Below are 21,638 nucleotides of genomic sequence, written 5' to 3'. Positions count from 1 at the left end.
GATATAATTTGAGGAACAGCATCTCAAGAAGCAAGTCTTTGTGGTCCTCTTGAATTTCATGTGAATTATATACAGTTCATTAAATCCTTTGTAATTGACAGGATGTTCTAGACCAGCAATGCATTTGGTATGGCTATGAATTAGATTTCCTATGAAGAATCTGGAATTCTCCTCTATAGGGAAATCCTTTGCAAATAAACACCAAGTGTTAAAGAGACACTACAGCTCATTTTCCACATTTTAATGAAGTGTTTTTTAAACCATATATTGATAAAATGATAACATTCACATCGATACTGACAATTTTGAACATTTGGGATGCATCAATTTACTCTCAACTGCGCGTTGAAGATCGTCCGGAATTCAAAGGTTTCTTCAAACTGACTCGGACTTTTGAATGCTTATTTACACCACGTGGTTTTGAATGACAGCAAAGGTGTTGTGTAGGAAATTATCTAAAGTCCCCTTCAAGGGGGTCCACACTCACCTTTCAAGTACATAAGATTATTCCCTGTTCCTTATAATAACTATTAAATTATAAATAATTATATCAACAGAAACCCTTCCATGTTCCCATTGACCGATGTTTTTACAACTAACACGTGTCGTGTTCAGATTAAAAATAGCATGTACTTACTTTTAAACGTAGTGTCTTCGCAGCTAGTCTCAATGGCAGATTTAGGGGGCCAGTATCCCCCTCCCTTTTTACGCCACAGATTGTGAATGAAAATCAAAATTTTGCACCCGAATGGCCGATTACTTTGGCTAATCTTTGACTTTCACACCCCTCTTCGGAAATCCTAGATCCGCCACTGAGTTTCATGCGTTTCTCCGAGCTCTCTGTTTTCCAACGGTCATACTGATCCCTAGGTAAATTTTATTTCACGCATGAGTTTTATCTCATTCTATTTTTACCTCTTTTCTCACAGAATCTGTCAAAATGCTAGATCTATCAACTACACTTTCTCTCACTGGACGACATGCTGCACTGTTTACTGTCTTTGCGCATGCGTCTGAAGACTAAAAGGAGGATACTTGATATTTTTTGTATAGGCCATCAAAAAGTATTAATTTTTACGTTAAAACGATAATTTTTAACTTTAGATAAGTGTTATTTTCGTAAAGTTCATAATTTCAACAATGCAACAAAAATTGAGAAAGCGCTGGGAAAATTGTCATTTCATGATTTTTGCGCAAAATGAGCTGTAGTGTCTCTTTAAGTGTTCAATTGCATTCCCCTCTGGGTCATTTTGATTCAACATTCATTTACAAAAAAGAAAATTTATTAGTCATATATTATGAACCAAGTTTGAACTTTGACCTTTCATTTTAATTGGTTAATAGAAGAATACTATTTTGACATGTTGGTCAGATGGAATATTTTCATGGAATTAATTTTTTCATTGTTATGGACAATTAATTGCTGGGGTTTTTATTTTTATAGAAACAGTTTAGCGAATTTTTTTTCATTATGGATACAGATATTGCCCTGAAATTTAGTCACAAGCTTCCTCTCGGAGGACTATGAGTCCAGTTTGTATTTCAGCTGGATTGATGCACCGTGACCTACTTTAGGGCTAAAAATATGTCAAACAGTTTTCCAGATTTTTTTCGTTATGGATACAGATATTGTCCTGAAATGTAGTCACAATCCTCCTCTCATAGAAATACTGATTCAGATTGCATTTTAGCTGAATTGGTGCACCATGACCTACTTTAGGGATAAAAGTAGATCAAATAGTTTCCTGGACTTTTTCTTGTTATGGATAGAGATATTGCATTGAAATTTATTCATCACTCTCTGACAGGTGTTACTGTTTGTGGTACTCTTGTTAATTGTGGTGGTGATGAAATAAATCTATGATGGAAAAATTGGAAGCATTTAAAACCTCAAGCATGACTGAGTAAAAATTTTATTACCTTTAACTTTGTACTTGACTTTAATCTTCAGCTTCATTTCATAATGAAAATAAATACTGGCCATAATTTTTTTTTGGGGGGGGGGGGGGGGTTGTTAAATTTCTTAGTGCTTAAAACAGGGCTTATCTAGCATGGATGTTTCATGTTGGGAAATAAGAGAATACTTTCCATTCATGATTTTTTACTATTTGTAAATATTGTGTTTGTATGCTCTCATTGATAGATGTATTTTTGAAAATTAATATTTTGTTTTGCAGATGTGAGGATCATGGCCTTCTTGGATGAAGATTACGAAAAATATTATGGGAGACTCCAACCAGCAAGAGGCTGCAACACTTATGAAAATTCAAGAGATAACAATGAAGATTCAGAAAGTACCTATAAGTATTCTAAAACACTGGAAAATTCTGAATTTTATCATAAGGAAGAAGCAAAAATTTCCGAATCAGACTTCCGAAAAGTTCGACCATTTGATGATCCTGAAGAACCAGATCGTTTTAAGGGAAGAAAAGTGTTTCTATCGAAAAACAATTATTCAATCAGAGGAGCTCGGGGAAATCATAACAAAAGAGGCAGAGGTGTTAACAGTTTACGAGGAAGAGGATTTTCGTGGAAGTTTAATTTCCAAAGCAGAAATTATCCTGAAAACAGCAGATACAAATACTCATCAACAGATACAACAAAGTGTGATCCTCCTCCAAATAATGATAGTATTCATAAAACGTCCACTTCTTATGAAACAAACTTGAAACGATCACCACCAAAATGTTCCCAGAAAAATTCACCAGGAAGCAAATACCAGCGTTCCCCAGACAATGCTTTCTACAGAAGTGACGGTCAGAAAAGAAAGAGGCATCACACGAGTCTCGATGCGTACAGTTACAAATCAGAAAACGTGCACAGCAATTCTGGATCCAAATTCCGTGTCTCAGACAGTTACAGGTCTCGATCGCGGAGTTGGTCTAGTTTGTATTCTGAAAGTTCTTCAAGAAAACGGTACAGATCAGGAAGTCGTCGGAGAAGATCTAGAGACGGTTCAAGAAAAAGAGCCCACCGATCAAGAAGTACATCAACTTCTCACTCTCGAAGTTCCTCTAGAAATGGTAGATGGAGGACATATGATCGAAAAAGGGGAGGTTATAGATCTAAAAGCCCATCAAGAAGGCATTCACATAGTCCCCCGAGAAACAGATTTAGAGGAAGGTCATATGATAGATACAACAGATCAAAAACTCGATCAAGAAGCCGTTCACCTGCTAAATGTAGTAATAGCAATTACAAGGAACAAAATTCAAGTAATCGCAGTTTGTCTAGACGTAGGTCTCGGTCGCAAAGTTGGTCTAGTGATTCTTCCAAAAGTTCAAACTTTAGTAGAAGTTCGTCGAGTAGTAGAAGTAGATCGCATAGTCCCAACAACTCAAGAGTCAGAGAAGAGGGCCGTTACAAACGTTCAAGTAATGATTATCGAAGTCCCAAAAGAAATCTTCGATACAAACCATATAGTCATCAAAAGGATTTTAGAAGAAGGTCAAGGAGTAGAGACTACAGATCACAAAGTAGATCCAGAAGTCATTCCCCTGCTAGAGACAGAAATGATGATTACAGGAGTTACAGAAGGTCTCGGTCACAAAGTTGGTCAAGTACAGATGCTAGAAGCCCTTCAAGAAAAAAATGCAGATCACGATCTTCACAAAGAAATTCTAGGGACCGGTCAAAGAGTAGGGGCTATCAATCATTGAGTTCAATTAGTTTACACTCAAGGAGTTCATGCAGTAGTAGAAGCAGATCACGCAGTCGACGAAACTCAAGAAACAGAGAATCCAGAAGTTCAAGTAGACCCTCTCAAAGTCCCTCAAGAAATGGTGTCCACAGATCACATAGCAATGAAAGTCGATCATCTAGCGTCTGCAGATCGAAACGGCAGTCACGAAGTCATTCACTTGCCAGATTACGAAGGGAACCATTCAAGAGGCAAACGTTAGGTAGTCGGAGTTCGTCTGGAAGTTCATTGACCTCATTAAGTGTGTATGATCTTCAAAGGAGTGACTCTGAGAGTAGTTTATCAAGTATCACATCAACAAGGTCAAGGTCCTCATCTAGAGGGCGGAGTTCAAGCGCAGAAAGAAGTGAAAGAAAGACGCCTGTTCACATAGAAACTGAAAGTTCACCAACTGCAACAGACACTAGTAAACATACTACATTTAGGTCAGGAAAGTTTCAAGGCAGAAAACGAACCAAAAATGAAGACTTTGTTAGAAGACAGTATGAAAGGTTTGAGAAAGAAAGGGAAGAAAAAATGCTGGCAAATGTTGATGACCTTTTGGAAAGACTTGTTGGAGATGTTGCAGAACATAGTCATGCAGAACTTGTAAATGAACCTGTCACTGCGAAAGAGACCAGTGACACTTCCAAACCTCTAGTGTCCGAGAGCACAGTAGTGGAGACTGAATACAGAACTGTACAAATAAAACCAAAGCCGCCGGAGGAACTCGGCCACACTCATCAAAAGTGTTCTGCCCTGGAAAATAGCAATCACTGTACTCCAAATTTACATGAAAATTTGAAAATTTTCCTTCATTCTAGCCAGGAAAGGAATGTTGTGTGTGTGAAAGATCATGGAGAGATGGAAGGCCCATCTAGTGCCAGGAAAAGGAAAAGTCTTTCACAATTTTACCTAGAACAGATGTTAGAGTGTGGTATTAATCTAAAGAAAAGCAAGGAGGAATGGACTCTGACCAGTGATATGCAAACAATTGATTTTGATGGAGTACATGAGAAAACAACTTCTAAGGATGATTTTAATCAACTGGACAAGATAGCTCTGATAAGGGACAGCAGTTTGAATGTTGCTCAAAGCCAAGGTAATGAAGAGAAAGTAACACCAAACATTCAAGATCATAAAAGTGCACCAAAGGAAAAAGCAGCTGCAAATGTGGACTGCCATCATGACATTTCTCAAAGTGAAAGTAATCAAAAGAGAATAACACCAAACATTCAAAGGCATGAGAGTGCATCAGAGGTAATTCAGGTTCAAGAAAGTCTAACCCAAAAAGAATTCAGTTCTGAAACAGCAACACAAAACATGCTGAATCAGGACAGTGCACCGCAAATAATGAAAACTCCAAAAAGTGTAAATCAACACATGCTGAGTCAGGACAGTGCACCACAAATAATGAAAACTCCAGAGAATGTAAATGAAAACATGCTGAGTCAGGACAGTGCACTGCAAATAATGAAAACTCCAGAGAATGTAAATCAAAACATGCCCAGTCAGGACAGTGCACCGCAAATAATGAAAACTCCAGAGAATGTAAATCAAAACATGCTGAGTCAGGACAGTGCACTGCAAATAATGAAAACTCCAGAGAATGTAAATCAAAACATGCCCAGTCAGGACAGTGCACCGCAAATAATGAAAACTCCAGAGAATGTAAATCAAAACATGCCCAGTCAGGACAGTGCACCGCAAATAATGAAAACTCCAGAGAATGTAAATCAAAACATGCCCAGTCAGGACAGTGCACCGCAAATAATGAAAACTCCAGAGAATGTAAATCAAAACATGCCGAGTCAGGACAGTGCACTGCAAATAATGAAAACTCCAGAGAATGTAAATGAAAACATGCGGAGTCAGGACAGTGCACTGCAAATAATGAAAACTCCAGAGAATGTAAATCAAAACATGCCGAGTCAGGACAGTGCACTGCAAATAATGAAAACTCCAGAGAATGTAAATCAAAACATGCCCAGTCAGGACAGTGCACTGCAAATAATGAAAACTCCAGAGAATGTAAATCAAAACATGCCCAGTCAGGACAGTGCACCGCAAATAATGAAAACTCCAGAGAATGTAAATCAAAACATGCCCAGTCAGGACAGTGCACCGCAAATAATGAAAACTCCAGAGAATGTAAATCAAAACATGCCGAGTCAGGACAGTGCACTGCAAATAATGAAAACTCCAGAGAATGTAAATCAAAACATGCCCAGTCAGGACAGTGCACCGCAAATAATGAAAACTCCAGAGAATGTAAATCAAAACATGCTGAGTCAGGACAGTGCACCGCAAATAATGAAAACTCCAGAGAGTGTAAATCAAAACATGCCCAGTCAGGACAGTGCACCGCAAATAATGAAAACTCCAGAGAATGTAAATGAAAACATGCTGAATCAGGACAGTGCACCGCAAATAATGAAAACTCCAGAGAATGTAAATCAAAACATGCCCAGTCAGGACAGTTTGGCCAAAAACTTAGAAAGTAATCAGAATACAATTCAAGATGCAGAAAGTCAGGAAAGTACATCTCAAAACACGCTGAAGGAAGTTAATTCAACTCAAAGAAAAGTGAAACAATCTGTTGAGTTATCAATAAACATCTCAAGGCAGCAATTGCCTCCTGCTTTGTTGAAAAATATAAAATTATTTAAACCACTAGAAACTAGCGGTGAAACTGACACTACTGCCAAAGACCTAACTCCACCTTTAGAAAGGAAAATTCGAAGTAAACTCATCGAAGGGAAATGTGAAAATACTGTTGATATCCCAATGGAAATCAATGACAAGACTCTTGATTCTGGTTCATCAGACTTGGGATTGTTGTCATTTGATGATTTCACAGACTCGGACCAGGAGTTTAGCCAAAAAACTTCTGGTGCAGAAGAAAATGTTAGAGATCACACCGAAACAAACCTAGAGAAGATGCCACCAAAGTCAAGTGAAGCGATGAATGTTGAAACAACTACACAGCTGAACATGGAAAGATCATCAGAGAATGCACTTAATAGCCTAGCCAGTTTTTATGCAGAGCTGTCCGATGAAGCATTGAATAAAGAGAGTACTGGTGATGGAATTATGGTCAAAACGTCCACACCGGTCAGAAACACGAGTGTCTCCAGAACGTCCACACCAGTCAGAAACACAGGTGTCTCCAGAACATCCACACCGGTCAGAAACCCGAGTGTCTCCAGAACATCCACACCGGTCAGAGACACAGGTGACTCCAGAACATCCACACCGGTCAGAAACACAGGTGTCTCCAGAACATCCACACCGGTCAGAAACACAGGTGTCTCCAGAACATCCACACCGGTCAGAAACACAGGTGACTCCAGAACATCCACACCGGTCAGAAACACAGGTGTCTCCAGAACATCCACACCGGTCAGAGACACAGGTGACTCCAGAACATCCACACCGGTCAGAAACACGAGTGTCTCCAGAACATCCACACCGGTCAGAGACACAGGTGACTCCAGAACATCCACACCGGTCAGAAACACAGGTGTCTCCAGAACATCCACACCGGTCCGAAACACAGGTGACTCCAGAACATCCACACCGGTCAGAAACACAGGTGTCTCCAGAACATCCACACCGGTCAGAAACATGAGTGTCTCCAGGGAAGAGGGTTTGGAGAAACATAATGGAGAAGAATATGTGAAAATAAGCTTATTTACAGCGAACTCCTCCGTAATCGACCAGACTGAATCGCTTCACAGTGAATCACAAAAAAGTGAAGTCGTTAGTGTGGGTGAAGCACAGATGGCGAACAATGCTGAAGAATCGGCACATTTAAAACTAAATGCTAAGTCAACTGAGAAACAACTACAGTCATCAAAAGACAAAGGCTGGAAATGTGCTGGAAAAAATTCAGTGAATGATGTATCAAATGTGAAAAGTTCAAGCTACGACAAAGAGAGAAAAATTGAAAGCAAAAGTAAAGGGGATGAAATTACCACAAAAAAGCATGTGAATACAAAAGCAAAAACATCGTCAAGCGTACCTTTGGTGAAAAATCCTGTGATAAGGAATAAAAATGACGAAAGGTCTGTTGTAAAGGACATAAAAAGTTCACACAAGAAAACATCAGAAGAAAGATTGAAAACCAACAAAATACCAACCAAATGTTTTACACCTGCAAAGAAAACCGATTTTGATAAAGAAAAGAGTGCATCAGAGAATAATTCAACAGATAGTATATATGATGAGACTCTACCCATGTTGAAGTTGAGGAAAGATAAACAAGATGCATCAACAACTTCCATCGATTCATCTGATTCGGAGACCTCAAAACCCAAACTCAGCAAACAGGGAAGTGAAACCCAAGGTAAACTGAAAGAAATGGAACAGCTATTATCTAAAGGCCCCAACAAAAATTCATTAAGTGTGAGCAGCAAAGAAAAAGAAAAACTATTGTCTAAAAAGAGTGCCAAAGATTCTGATAATGTCAGTGACAAAAAAACCTGCAAGGCTATGAATATTATGTCAAGGAAACCATCGCTCAAGTCACCAAGAATTAAATTGATAGATCAAGATGATCTCTTTCTGCTGGATACTCTATATAAAAGAAGTCGTGTTGGGTCTTCGAAAACAAAAGACACAAAATCCAAGGCGTGCAAAGCTTTAACAGACACAAAAGATCACAAAACAGTGTGTGCAAGAAAGAAATCAACTGGTACTCCTCATATGTTAGCAAGAAAACCACTTCAAAATACTGTGTCTGTTCCTGCATGTAAACCAGCAGAAGTCCAAAGTACATCAGAGGAGTCCGGAAAAGTCAGCAAGAAAGCTTGTACTGCAATGAGATCTTCAGAAGTTAGCAATGGGATGAGAGCTTCAGAAATTAGCAGTGTTACTACTGGGATGAGAACTTCAGAAATTAGCCCAGAAAACATCAGAATGGACACTCCAATGAAGTGTGTCCCAAATAATAGAGATACGGAGGGAAATGACAAAGAAAATGGAGGAAAAATTCCTGAAGCCTCTAAAATTTCTGCTCTAGGAGCGAAGAGACAGAGTAGAGAATTGTCCACGGAGCAGATGAAAGTTCTGCAGAGAAACAAGGAAGTGAGAGAACGAACGTGTCAGGAACTGAAACAAGGAAAACAAGGTGGAAGAAAAATGTCAAAATCTGGAAAAATTCAGAAGATGAAGCACATTGTGCATGTAGAGAAAATTCAAGCAAAAACTGTAAAGAAACATGTTTCAAAATCTAAGAAAGATAAAGATGAAAAGATGAGGAGAGTGTTGTGTAATTTATCTACTCAAAGGATCACAAATAAATCAAGTGAAACAGCAGAGGGTAAAAAGTCACTCACAGAATGTGAACAAACAGTTAAAACAGATACTATTGCCAAAAACATTTTACAGACAGTCCCAGGAAGAATAGAAATTTTTGATTCAGAATTTAACAGAATTACATACTCCTCAACTGAAAGGGCCGAGGATTCTGCCAAGAAGACTAACCCAGAAATCGATAAAGTACCTGACGGCAGCTTAAACTTCCAAGAGTATACGTCTGTGCTTGAAGACGAAGATGAGGACACTGATGATGAGAAACTTCAAATAGATCTGGACTCGGTGTCACCAGAAAAGAAGAATTCGCCAACAAATTCCAAGAGAGACAAGCAAGCCGAGATCCAAGTGGGTGGTGAAGTTAATGCGACAATCATCTCGGATCCTGAGAACAACACAGTACAAAACTCTGAAGACAAGGAACCAAGTGCTTCTGAATCAACAATGGAGGCTACCAAAGTGATGACAGAGAAACGTGAAGAAGGAAATATTCTATCAAGTGAACCAGACAATTTTTTGAATATAGACTTGTTTTCTCCTGCAAACCCATCAGCAACCATATCGGAGGATATTGACTACAATGACATTCGAATAATGTACTATAACTATGGTGTACCCCAGAGTCCGTATGTAGCTGAAGAGGACATCGCACAAACACCTGGAAAAACCCAGAATCAAAGAGAGGCTACACCTAGTACCGGGCCTGAAACTGATCAAACTGCAAAGAATATTCTACCTGAAGAGGTACCACCAAAGAGTCAAGTGGCAGTGGTAAAACCCAGGGGCAGACCTGAAACCCCCAATAAGGACATCAGCTCGGAGACTGATCAAACTGCAAAGAAAATTCTATCAGAAAAGAACTTATCAGTGTCACCAGCAAAGAGTCACGTGGCAGTGATAAAACCCAGGGGCAGACCTGAAACTCCTAGTAAAGACATCAGCTCAGGGACAGATCAGACTGCAAGGGAAATTCTGCCAGAAGACTTACTGAAGTCATCAGTCACGGACACAAATACTCTGCAGTTGCAACAAAGTACAAGCAAAACACCAAATGTTAGTAGTTCACAGGATACAGAAGTGTCCTCTGATTATGGAACAGACAGCAATAGAGGCACTCCATATTCAGACATATCCGAGTCATGTGATGAGCCGGAGAAAAACAAGACTAGGGGTGTGCCCAATCAAGAGACAAAGTTGTGGCCACTACTTGGAAATTTAGGAGTGAATGCATATGAACATATTCAACATCCAGCATTTGTGCATCAAGTCTACTGTTTTATATCTGGATTGAGAAAAAAGAGCTTAGAAAACTGCAAACCTATCGGGTTCACTCACTACAAGTCGTTTAAAAACATGCAGTTGACAAATTCAAATTTGGGCTTGACTGTTGGTTTTTTGGAGCCCAAGAAATTCCGAGATCTAAAACTGCGCTGCATTCGGTGCAACCTGTGTGGGAAATACTTTGATCCCTGCAAGTTCTTGGTACACTATGATGGTACTGGAGTGGAGCTAGATGAAAAGAAATGCCTTTCAGCTGAGCCCCAGCCTGCAGTGGGTAACATGGAAACCCATGTAAAGAACATGTGGGAATGTATGGTCACCCTGAAGAATCTATTAGTTGGTATAAGGCTAAAAAAACTAAGGTGAGTATCTATAAAAAACCATTACTGAAAAACAGTTTTGTCTAGGGTTAATTCTGAATATTCTGTTTTATACCTTATGATATTTCTTTATTCCAGAGTTGTCGTTCTCTGGAACTGTTTAAATGTCAACAGTTTTTAGTGTTATTTGTTTGTAGGCCCTTTGTCTTGTCTTGATACGTGTGTACTTCACAGTTCTGAACAGAACATAAGAAATTTAAAAGCCTCATCTCATCTGTATTAATGCTGTATCTCTTCAACTAGACGATTTCATGTGGTATTATCATGTGAAATATGAGGACACATCCTGATTTAGATAGATTAACATGTGATACCAATTACATATTGATATTGAGAGGATTATACAAAGTTTCAGTCTTAAGGAGTGGATACTTCTGGTAACACTTTAATAATGTTTTACAAGTAGTTTGATCGTTTTTAGCTTGGATTTGGAAAAGAGTACAGAGAGAAGAAATAGTGATGTGATACCTAGATCCCAGGTAAGGCTTGCGGTCCTCGGGAAGACAGTACGCTGTTCTGGCAATCAGATTATACGGAGTGTTCATTTGTGGTGTGTGATTTTGATTCGTCTTTTTCAGCCAGTAACATCTGTATTGGAAAATAATCAAAGCGTCTCCAAGAAACCCAAAATTGATGAAAGAGAAAGACATTGCACTGCAGTTGAGAAACCAGCAACTTCTGAAAATGTGTCAAATTCCACTACAGAAAAGGGTTCAGCACAAAATAGATATGTTCATAGACATCACGCTATTCCCACAGACTTAACTATGACCAGGCCTGTAAACAGACCTGCACAACTGACCAAAAGGACAGAGACATCGATGGATTGTGAAGGACAGAGCCAAAGAAATGTTACCTTAGCCAGTCCCAGAAATGGTGGTCAGTCAGATTCATTGGGGGTGAAAAATGTGGATTTTGTAAGTCGACAAACTGCTGCTCCACAAGCTGAAAACGTTGCTGGGTGTGCAAACAACTGTGGAGGTGCAAACATCCCTGTAGTACCAAGTAATGCTCATGCTTTGTTTGCAATGTCTCATCCTGCATGTAATTTCCAGCAAATTTGGAACATTATGCCACCACCACCACCAAGTCAGATGGCAAGCAACTCCATGGTGGCCAACTCTACTTCATCCAATATTCAAAATAGGAAAGAATATTTAGAATATTCTAATATCTTTAATGTTATGGCACCGGGAGTTCTTAACACGAGATCAGGAAAAGATAAAAACCTTCACCAGAGATATCAGCAGCAACACGATGCACATCAACAGCAACACATTACACAGAAACATCAGCAGCAACACAATACACAGGAACATCAACAGCAAAACGATGCACAGCAACACAATGTACAGCAACAGCAAAACAATGCACAGGGATATCAACAGCAACACATTGCACAGAAACATCAACAGCAAGATGTTGCACAGGGACATCAACAGCAACACATTGCACAGAAACATCAACAGCAAGATGTTGCACAGGGACATCAACAGCAACACATTGCACAGAAACATCAACAGCAAGATGTTGCACAGGGACATCAACAGCAACACAATGCACAAAGACATCAACAGCAATATGATGCACAAAGATATCGGCCACCAAATTTAAACAATCAGACTTCAATGACTACCCCCTTATATCAAAACCAACATATTGAGATGTTGTCATCAAGATTACAAGATACACTAAAACATATGAATAGGGCAGGCTATCAGAGTCGCCAGAAACGGATACAATCACTGCATCCACAAATCGGAGCTAGTCTGAGAGACCAGAACAACTTGAGGCCTTCACAACAGCATGTGAATATGGCACCTATACCTACCCAGGCAGTGACAAGTCGTTTAACACCTTCAGTTATGCCACCACCATGCTTTCCAGGTAAACCCAGTAATCGCTATTCTACCATGTCTGACCACGTTCAACAAATGCCCACAGTACATGGGCAGCATCTGACAGTGCAGCAGAATATTTCACAACAAATGCCCACAGTACATGGGCAGCATCTGACAGTGCAGCAGAATATTTCACAAGCAATGGCAGCCCATCCAGTTCAGTCTTCTGTGATGCAAAATCAGCCGGTGATTAACAATCCATTGCAATCATCTACCATTTCTCGTACTCATCAAAATATGTCAGGGGATCTTGTCTCCTCATTCATGGTCAGTAGGGCACATCAGAACTCATTGCCCATGAGTCATCTTTCTCATCAGAACACATTACCCATAAGTCATCTTTCTCATCCGAACTCATTACCCACGAGTCATCTTTCTCATCAGAACACGTTACCCATGAGTCATCTTTCTCATCAGAACACATTACCCACGAGTCATCTTTCTCATCAGAACATGGGTCTCAATCATGTATCAAGTCAGTCAAATGTCAATGGGCTAATGAACCAGTCACAGAATAGCCAAAACCTAAGCAGTGATAAGTCTTCACAAATAAGTAGAAGTGTCACGAATGACTCATCCACGCCAGGAAGTAGTGGACAACCCAAAATGGTTAGCCCAGTCAGAGACGTTCAAAGTTTTTTGCAGATAGCTAGTGAAATGGTTTCAAGGTTCAATCCAAGCTCTGCAAGTTCATCCAGTGTGGATATCCCCCATCCTTCACTCAGCAACCAAAACCAAATAAAAGAAAGTTGTTTTCCAAATCAAAGGTCTCATGAAACGGAAGTACCTGTGATAAATGCAGCATCCAGTGGTAAACCCCAGGGAAATTCTTCTAATGGACAAAGCACAAGCTTAGATCTCCTGGACGCTGCAAAACAGCTTGCCAAGAGGATCAGTGGTCCTGAAGGTATTATCTCTAGCCGATGTGATTGAGTGTGTGGCTTATATGAATTCAATAATTATTATAGATGTGATATGAAAAACTTGTTTTACAGATGCACAACAGAAGCTGGTGAATTCCTTGGTGAATATGATGGCCTTCACGACATGGATGAATGAACAATTTCAGCTAAAAATTGGTGAGTTTCTCTTTGCAATCTAATCAGGACCTGTGTGTACCAGATGAAGTTCTCAGATTAGACAACATCTGCAACACAAAGTACGCTGTAGACAGGATTATTTTCGTTTCATATTTTGCCTGTCTTCACTTGAAAGAAGGTTTCACCCCATTTTAAACATGGACACGATTTAAGCTGAAAATTTTCAAATTTTATTGTTCCATTTTGAATGTTTAGAATTTTTAACTAAGGTATTTCTAATGGTCAACAAAAATTTGAATGTCAATTGTCGAGGTACATGGGAGATACAGAGCTCACAATTCTTTGATGTGCAAATGAGGCTCGTGCCACGTTTACAATTGGTTAAATATACCAGTAAAATTTGTTTAAAGTAGATTTCTCAATTTACGAGTTAATTCTGAACAAACTTAAATATATTCCAGTGTTTAACACATTTCAATTTGTTTTAAACATGCTGTTTTCTATTAAGCAATATACATATGTAAACAAAAACATGGCACGAACCTTGTTTACATAACAAAGATTATGAGTGCTGTATCTCACATACAACTAAAAAATTGATATTCAATTTTGGTTGACCATTAGAAATACTTTATTAAGCATTGTAAACAATGAAAATGGTAAAATAGAATTTGAAAAATTTCATCTCCAATCATATCCATGCCCCTTAAATTCTTCCAGACATATGGTTTCACAACAAGGGCAAGGGTGAATAATGGGGATAAATATTACCCTGTACACAATAATTTGCAGTAAAATTCAAAATTAGTTGTCAAAATACATGTATCTATATGTTTAAGAACATTTTAAATTGTTAAACATTCAGATTAAAGTAGATGCCATAAGGCTGGAAAGCCTAGTTATATACAATGCTTGTGTTTATGATCTTACATACATTAATTCATACTGGTATTGTCTGTATTTGCAGCTGAAGTGGCATCTGCACAACAAGAACTGCAGAATTGCAAGGAGGATGTAAAGAAGTCTATGGAGGAATACCAGACCACAGAGAGTATGTATAATGTTGAGCACTGAAACTACTTGAATTCTTGCATTTTTATACGCTCGTTGAAGACGGGACGTATTGTGGTATGGCGTCGTCCGTCTTACCGTCTGTCTAAACCTTGTAAACAGGATACAGACCGAACCGTAAGCTCCAGGATTTTACAACTTGATACATTTAATCACCATGATGAGAGGAAGATCAGTGATTTTTTTTGGGCCAAAATGCCACTGATATTCGGCTGTTTCCCCTCACTAAAACTAGCTATTTTTTCCCAATTATATATAATGTATATGTTTTTCCCAATTTCAAATCTAGGGAAATTAGGCCATTTAAAAAAAAAAGGTTACCGTATATTGCTGACAAAGAGTAAATACGTTTTTTTTCTTCAGTTTTATTCTCCAAACCACTGCACATGCAAAGTGTTTTGTAAAGAATATGTAAAACAATAGAGGCATCCATATAAGCAGATATGCAGCAAAGTATATAGTTTCCAGATACACATTAAGCCATGATATTGTTGACAATTCATGTGGCACTGTCAAAAGTTTAAGACAAACCTCAAAACATATCTTTTTAGGAAATCTTATAACCATATTTTGTAATATATTCTTTTTTTTTTTTAAAGTAAAGGCTGGTTTGTCGCATGAACTCGTAATGTTTAAATTGTTTTATTTTATTTGGATGTTATATTTTATGATCTGATTAATCTTATCATTTTACATTTTACATTGTTAAAGCGCTTAGAGTAATTACAAATTATAATAAATGCCGCACATTATTATTATTAATTTAGTTTGACCGCCATTATATGTAGGGTCAGGCTAATAACAAGAAGTGACCAACAGTATAGGGTTTTACTAAAATCCGAAAAATACAAGCAGGAGAGACATTCTGGAAACTTGATTATTAATATAATATTTACAAGATTATGGGTACAAATGCTGGTGAATTAATAATTTATTATTTTCTTTATGAAATTAGACAATAAGTATTTCTTAGAAAAAGTAAATAATATCTATACAAGGTGTGACTTCCAATACATATTTAATGTTAAATAATGATTTATTTTATGATTTTAAATCAAATCTGAAATAAACCTCAAACAAAAAAATTGTTATTTGATTATTTTATGCATCTTTACCATTTTAATTTACTATGAATGATTTTTCCCAATTTGAGGAAAATGTCGCTAATTTTTCGCAATTCAAAAGGTGGGGTGGTAGTTTGAAAAACGAAAAAAAATCACTGAAGATGCCTATTGTTTTTCAAGATCAAAGGTTAAGTTCATAGTAGGCAGTATACAAGCTGAACGTTAAGCTCCAGGATATTGCAACTTGGTACATTTGATCACCATGATGAGAGGAATTTCCATGGTCACATTATCACTTAGTAGGAAAACCTTTTAGGCAATATACAGATCGAATTGTTGGGGCTAGTACCGTCAAACTTGGTACACAAACACTTTATGCCAAGTGACGGATGCCTATTGTTTCTCAAGGTCATAGTAGCAGGATACAGACCGAACCGTTGGGGTTAGGACCATCAAACTTGTGTAAACTCGTACATCTAATGCCAAGTGAAAATATTACATAGAGAGTACCTGATTTATCTGTTTTTACGATGCAAAGAAAGTATGTCACGCCCTGATGATTGCTGATACTACCTGATGCCAAATTCTACAAATCATGGTGTAAGAAAAACACACTATAGATTTGCACGGGCGTATTATGTACCATTGGCGGTACTCTTGTTAAGCAATTGAGTGATTGACTACGATCAATTATTTTTATGCTCCTTGAAAAATGGGGCCTATTCTTTCACCTGTTGGTTGGTATGTCACACACACAGTTGGTCAATCAGCAGACCAAGTGTTATCTGTGTAAGAACCCTTGTTATACTGATTTCCCCTAAAGATGACCCCTATTGATTTTGAGATCACCAGGTTGATGGTCATCCTTGACATAGTAGGATACCGTGTTAGTGGTATTTTTAGCAAGACACAAATTTAGCGATTTATACATAAACTATTGGTATATATTTAGCGAGAGTTAATTTTAGTGACTTCATAAATCATTTCATTTTACATGTTACACGCTTTTTCATTGGTTGAAAAATTATTGGAATGTTGGGGATTCCTCTGGATGCTTCGTATTTGTATATAGATTAGGGAATCCTGAAAAGAAAAACTTAACAATTCTATCGATCTATATTAATTTATTAAACAAAAACAAACAAATATCATAATTATATAAATAATGATTAATTATGCAAATGAAATAAATATGGCTATTTGAGGTTGAGGACACACACACACACCCAAATATAACAACACACGTCTGCTTCTGCAATTCCAGGCTGAGAGTTAAATGTATTCAACCAGGGATGACAATAGTCTAGTTTGCACCTTTCGACAACTTCCTTTATGTCACGAACCCAAATACCATTTGTTACAACAGCTTAGGAATTCACTGATAAAACTCGAAAACCCCTCTGTAATACTCACTTGTCCACTTGGAAGCCGTGACAACCCTCAAGAGAACCCTACCTGGCATCCCACATCTTGATTATGCACGTGTTCCACACTTTCTGTTAGTACCAACATCGAATTTTGCACTTAATTCCAGTTCCACTCAACAAAATTCCTGCAATTTTCTCTCAACAGGACTTATCTCTAACTCATCCTTTTAAAACTGCATTCTTCAGTCCACAAGAAACCTGTTTGCTCAACAGTAAACAACAGTTCATGGAAGTCGTCATTAGGCCTAACGGATTTAGTTTTTTTTAAAAGTTGTGTATTCACAAATTACTTCGCCCATCTCGAAATGACATAGAATGTAGTCCAAGAATAACTCCTTAATTCAACTCAAATCAAATAATGTTTTATCATATAAACTCAATGTTTTAAAATATTAAATGATAAGGAATGAATTCATTATTTTTTCATTGGATGGAGGAATTCCACAGAAAACTTTTGCATCATACGTTACGCGCAATGATGCAGTTTTCCGTCTTTAGGTGACATGGTTAAATATCAAGGTTCAGATTAGACATAGTATGATATTTTCCGCTTGATATCTTGAGAACCGTTTGCTTAACAGATATCAAACTTGGTACATTGGTTCTACCTATGGAGAAGATGATCCCAATTGATTTTGAGATCACAGGGTCAAGGGTCAAATTGGACATGGTATGATATTTTCCTTTCAATGTCTTGAGAACCCTTTGCATCATACTTGATACACTGATACCCCCTAAAGAGTGATGCATCCCCCACCCCCACTGGTTTTAAGTCGAAGGGTCAAAGGTCATGACTCAAATGATTGGTTATTTGAAAATGTTTGCTCAGTATCTTGAGAATTTTGGTTGGCCCTGACTAGTAGATAACTCAACTTTTTCATTGCCAACACAGACATTCCAATTATTCAGGGGTCAATATTGCCACAAGTAGGGCATATATGTTTCTAAAAAATCATTTCTTGTTTGTTACAGGTTTGATGACTCAAAAGATTAATGAAGTTTTATCAAAATTGTCCAAGTAAACGGAGGCAGACCGCTTGCAGTCAGGTCTTTAGATCTGAAACAAGCAGAGAAAGAAGACCAGAAATTTACAAGGGCCAGCTGACAGTGATGCTCAGAGAGAAAAAGACCGAAAATTTACAAGGGCCAGCTGACAGTGATGTTCTGTCCCAAGAAAAATGGTGACTAAATCAGAAACTGTCCAATAAAAAAAAAAGGAAGAAACTCTTCTATGCATGACATTTTGGAAGATTACAAGGCATCTTAGAAATCCACATGTGTACATATCAATCATTTTGGTAGTTCTTTTGTGTTTATTATGTTACTTAGTATGTTTTGTATTTTTTATATGTAGTACTTTTATTATATTGTGTAACTAGTAATTGCTGTCTTAGTCAGTTGCTTATTGGTGCACACAAGTGAATTAGTCAAGAATGAGATTTTTTGTGGACAGTGTTTTGAACTGAATTGGAATTTTCTCGTGATGAAAACATTTGAATTTTTTACACTGATCATTACCATATCTTGTAAGTGATGATGATAGTCTTGATAAGTGTTTGTGGTATTTAGGACACATTGTATACATGCATTTTTCATTAGTGTGGAAGAATTTATGAAGTTCACAACTGGACATGACCGTTGAATACTAGATAAGTGTAATCAAGCTCTCGTTTCTGTAATATTCTCTTCATGTTTACATATATACCTGCTGATGGACTGGACAATGCACCAAGTTGATATACTGCTGAACTGTAACTACATGTGCACTAAACTTTCATCCAGCTACATGTATTTTGGAGAGAGGGAAGGGAACTAGGTGAAGCTCTTCCTTTTAAGTATGTTACAGTAGGGTGTTCCTAAACACAACAACAGGATGTTAACTCTGTCCTAAACACAACAACAGGATGTTAACTCGCTCATGAAAACAACAACAGGAAGTTAACTCTGTCCTAAACACAACAACAGGAAGTTAACTCTGTCCTAAACACAACAACAGGATGTTAACTCTGTCCTAAACACAACAACAGGATGTTAACTCGCTCATGAAAACAACAACAGGAAGTTAGCGCTCTCCTAAACACAACAACAGGAAGTTAACTCTCTCCTAAACACAACAACAGGAAGTTAACCCCTTTACACAACAACAGGAAGTTAACTCTCCTAAACTCAAGAACAGGAAGTTAACTCTCTTCTAAACACAACATCAGGAAGTTAACGCTCTCCTATACACAAGAACAAGACATTAACTCTCCTTTATACAACAACAGGATGTTTGGTGTACTTGTAACAAAGTTACATTGGACTTTTTCATCCCTTATGGGAGTACTGTCTATCCATTTCTTGTTTACTCAATTCTATGATTGAAATTTTTTTTTACATGATTTCAATTATTGTTCAATATATGTTCATAATGTAAACACCAAAGGTGAACTAATGTTCTCACTGTGTTTCACCAATCAGTGTTCAGTTTTCTTGTTCAGCTGCTGTTACGGGTATGTTTATTATACAACAACGAACCTCCATATTTCCTCCTTGTGTTAAGTAGCGTCCAATTTTTATTTCTTATAGAAAAATGTGCACAAACCTTGACGTCTCTTGTCTATATTCTAGTGTTGTTTCTATTTATTTTTACATAATCCCACCTTAATGTTTAGGCATTAGCATAATACATTAAACAATTATTACAACTGATAATTATACAATTTATATTTTGTTTGAAAGCTTAATCGTTTACTTTTTTGTTAATATGTTTGTCAACACCATGAAACTGTTCAATTGTGATTGTTGTGCACTTTTTGCTCAATTTATCATACTATGTTAGGTACAAACAAATGTGATGCTGTTTTCCCACAATGCAATGTTTATCAGGATTGACATCTCATCACAAGATTTCGAAAGTTACCCCCTGGTAATTTGTTTGCTAAAATCAAACTCATTAACAGAATCTAGATGTGCAATTTACAGCTTTATGGTAATTCAAATATGCAATTTACAGCTTAATGGTTATTGAGATTTATAATTTACAACTTAATGATAATTTAGATAGGCAATTTACAACTTAATGATAATTTAGATAGGCAATTTACAGCTTTATGGTTATTTAGATTTATGATTTACAGCTTAATGATAATTTGTCACAGTTCAATTTTTTTGTGTTAACTCAGAATGTAATTTAACTGTTTTGCTGTTGTGGTTCATTTTTAATATGATTCATGTTGAATACTTGTAACGCATTCTGAAGGGAATATTTCTTTATTTAAACATTTATACTTTGTATTTCTTATTGTAAAATACCCTACTTTAACAAACAAACAAAAATGATAGTATAAACTTGTTTATTTGACAGATTGAGGTTTTATTGTAGTAATTTTAAAATTGTTTTTTAAATAGTGTAAAATATGTTGGAGATGTAATTTTTTTTTTTTACAAAGATGTTGTGAAATGTTTTGTTGGAAATCCAGTGATTGCAGGGGATACATTTTAAATCTGAAATAAAAACACTTTTACTCCGTTCCCTGTAACATGTTGTTGGGTTGGTTCTTTATTTTATTTTTTTAGCAAGACGTATGTAAGCACTGAGAACTGTCGCACAGTGTACCGACTACTAACGATTTTTAACAATTGTGAGATTACTAACCACATATTGCTTAATTACGCGTTTTAACAGTTTAAAAATTGTGACCCAGGGAGTTACTTGAATTTTCGTATGATTAGAAATGTCGTACAAATTGTCTTGTGTTTATGCCTAGTGGTTAAAAAGAAAGTTTTCAACGTCATGCCCTGTTTTCACTACTGGATATCGACAATATGCCATGACGTTGCGCACGCTATTGATGTCAATTTTGGTAACGTCAAAATGACGTTAAAAACGCAACGTCATAACATCGATATAATATAATCTACGTTATAAGAAGTTTTGATGGGGAAAAAAATAATTGAGATGACAGTTGAAGTGAACGCAGCATAAAACGAATGCAGCATAAAACGAATTAGATATTTTTCCTGCGACATTATACTTAAGTAAATTATAATGGCTAAACTAAACTTGCGACTTATCAGAATTAGTCTATATTTCCTCCATGATCTTCATAACTTTTCTGTTTTAAACCAACAGGAATATATCATAACAATATTTTAAAAGAAAAGTCCATAATGAACTCTTCAAAATGTTTTCGCTCATCTTGTGATTTTCAGTAATTTGTCATGCAATAATTGTAAATTAATTTGAAATGATTACAACAAAAAGGAATAGTTAGAATTATGTAATTTGGTACATATGTATGCGAGATTAACTAGTACGTCACCCGCCGTTACACCGAGATATTATATCTATATACAATTTCTGATAATTTAGAAAATAAATATTGAATATAAGCATGCTACGAGGATTTAGGTATGAATTAATTCTTACATGCATGCATGCGGACTAACTGAAATTTACTATCCATAATTCAGTGCTTGCCTCTAATACTATACATA

General features: G+C 37.1%; 1 protein-coding gene across 1 annotated transcript in view; it reads left to right on the top strand.

Moving 5' to 3' along the window:
• LOC125669115 (uncharacterized) overlaps nt 1-20,680 on the top strand; it is a 50,044-nt gene extending 29,364 nt beyond the window's left edge. Inside the window, exons 4-9 of the mRNA XM_056163579.1 lie at nt 2,178-10,638; nt 11,078-11,135; nt 11,235-13,464; nt 13,553-13,636; nt 14,565-14,648; nt 18,132-20,680. Of these exons, the coding sequence (XP_056019554.1) occupies nt 2,189-10,638; nt 11,078-11,135; nt 11,235-13,464; nt 13,553-13,636; nt 14,565-14,648; nt 18,132-18,181 (10,956 nt within the window). The 5' untranslated portion in view covers nt 2,178-2,188 and the 3' untranslated portion in view covers nt 18,182-20,680. The remainder of the gene's footprint in view (nt 1-2,177; nt 10,639-11,077; nt 11,136-11,234; nt 13,465-13,552; nt 13,637-14,564; nt 14,649-18,131) is intronic.
• Nucleotides 20,681-21,638: the final 958 nt, after the last annotated feature.

This window comes from Ostrea edulis, chromosome 4 (assembly GCF_947568905.1).
Source record: "Ostrea edulis chromosome 4, xbOstEdul1.1, whole genome shotgun sequence".
Lineage (NCBI taxonomy): Eukaryota > Metazoa > Mollusca > Bivalvia > Ostreida > Ostreidae > Ostrea > Ostrea edulis.
Note: the sequence above shows the minus strand (reverse complement) of the source record. Positions and strands in the feature narration are given on the sequence as shown.